Source organism: Myotis brandtii, unplaced genomic scaffold, assembly GCF_000412655.1.
Source record: "Myotis brandtii unplaced genomic scaffold, ASM41265v1 scaffold209, whole genome shotgun sequence".
NCBI lineage: Eukaryota > Metazoa > Chordata > Mammalia > Chiroptera > Vespertilionidae > Myotis > Myotis brandtii.
In genome coordinates this window covers 354,977-356,094 of record NW_005357806.1, presented here as the reverse complement: position 1 = coordinate 356,094, position 1,118 = coordinate 354,977, and the positions used below count along the sequence as shown (strand labels likewise).

At 60.0% G+C, this 1,118-nt stretch overlaps 1 protein-coding gene across 1 annotated transcript in view; it reads right to left on the bottom strand.

Annotated features, from left to right (window-relative positions):
• Positions 1-579: 579 nt before the first annotated feature.
• The window catches only part of LOC102263396 (THO complex subunit 4), a 3,303-nt gene continuing 2,764 nt past the window's right edge, over positions 580-1,118 (bottom strand). The window contains exon 2 of the mRNA XM_014539235.1: positions 580-1,108. Within this exon, the coding sequence (XP_014394721.1) occupies positions 580-1,108 (529 nt within the window). The remainder of the gene's footprint in view (positions 1,109-1,118) is intronic.

Sequence of the window (1,118 nt, the reverse complement as noted above, 5' to 3'; positions counted from 1 at the left end):
CTTCTCCTCGGTGGACTGCTAACTGCCATCTGACTCATCATGTTAGGAAATCAATTCGGGTGCCCCTGGAAACGCTTGCCTAGCACCCCTCTCAGGGCAAGTGTGGGACACCGCACACGGATGCGGACCATGTCATGGCGGCCGCTCCCCGGGTGTTCCTGGCGATTGGGTTTGGTCTCCTGTCTCATCAGAGCCTAGGAGACCACGTGAAAGAAAGACGCCTCAGCGGGTGCCAGACCGCTCGGTGACACAAAGCACCGTGGGAAGGAAAAGAAACGTGGACATTTTGGAGACAAGAAGAATTTGTGGATTTTATCTTTATTTGTGCAAGGTAACACAGGTTCACAATCAGGGAAATAAAACAAAATCAAGGAAAGCAAAACACGGGCTCAAGGTCAGGATTCACAAGCACAGACGTTCTCAGGCCTCCCGCTGTGGACGGAGTCGGCTAGGAAGGAATGACACGGAGACGGCGTTCAGTTGATGAGCAGCGTAGCCAGGTTCTCCAGCCAGGTTCCGTAGCCAGGTTCCGTGGCCAGGTTACCCAGGCCTAGCTGCACGCGCGGACTCGCTGGTGCTTTAGCTGGTGTCCATCCTCGCGTTGTAAGCGTCCAGCTGGGCATCCAGCTCCTCCGCAGAGATCTGCTGCTTTGAACTCTGGCCGGTGCCCCTGCCTCTGCGGGTGCCGCCACCGAAGCCTCCAGATCCTCGGTTCCTAGTCCTCCCGCCTCTGTTGACACTGGGTCCCGGCCTGCGCTGCGTGTCTCCCTGTGAGGTGACGAGCTGGATGTTCATGGGGCGGCCGTCCAAGGGGACGCCGTGGTACTGCTGCATGGCTGTCAGGGCGTCTGCCTTCCGCTCAAAGTGCACGTGGGCCGTTCCCAGGCTGCGGCCAGAGCGGTCGTAGTGCACGCCGGCCTTCTTCAGAGTCCCGCAGTCCGCAAACAGCTCCTGGATGTCCGCGTCGGACACTGCGAAGTCCAGGTTGGACACCAGCAGTTTGCCTCCCGTCTCCAAATGGGCGCCCGCGCCGAAGCCGCCATCGAAAAGGTCGTGCTGCCACCTGTCGGGAAGCTGTCTGGGCCGGCTGTAGGGTGCAGGCCGGTTCCTGCCTCCGC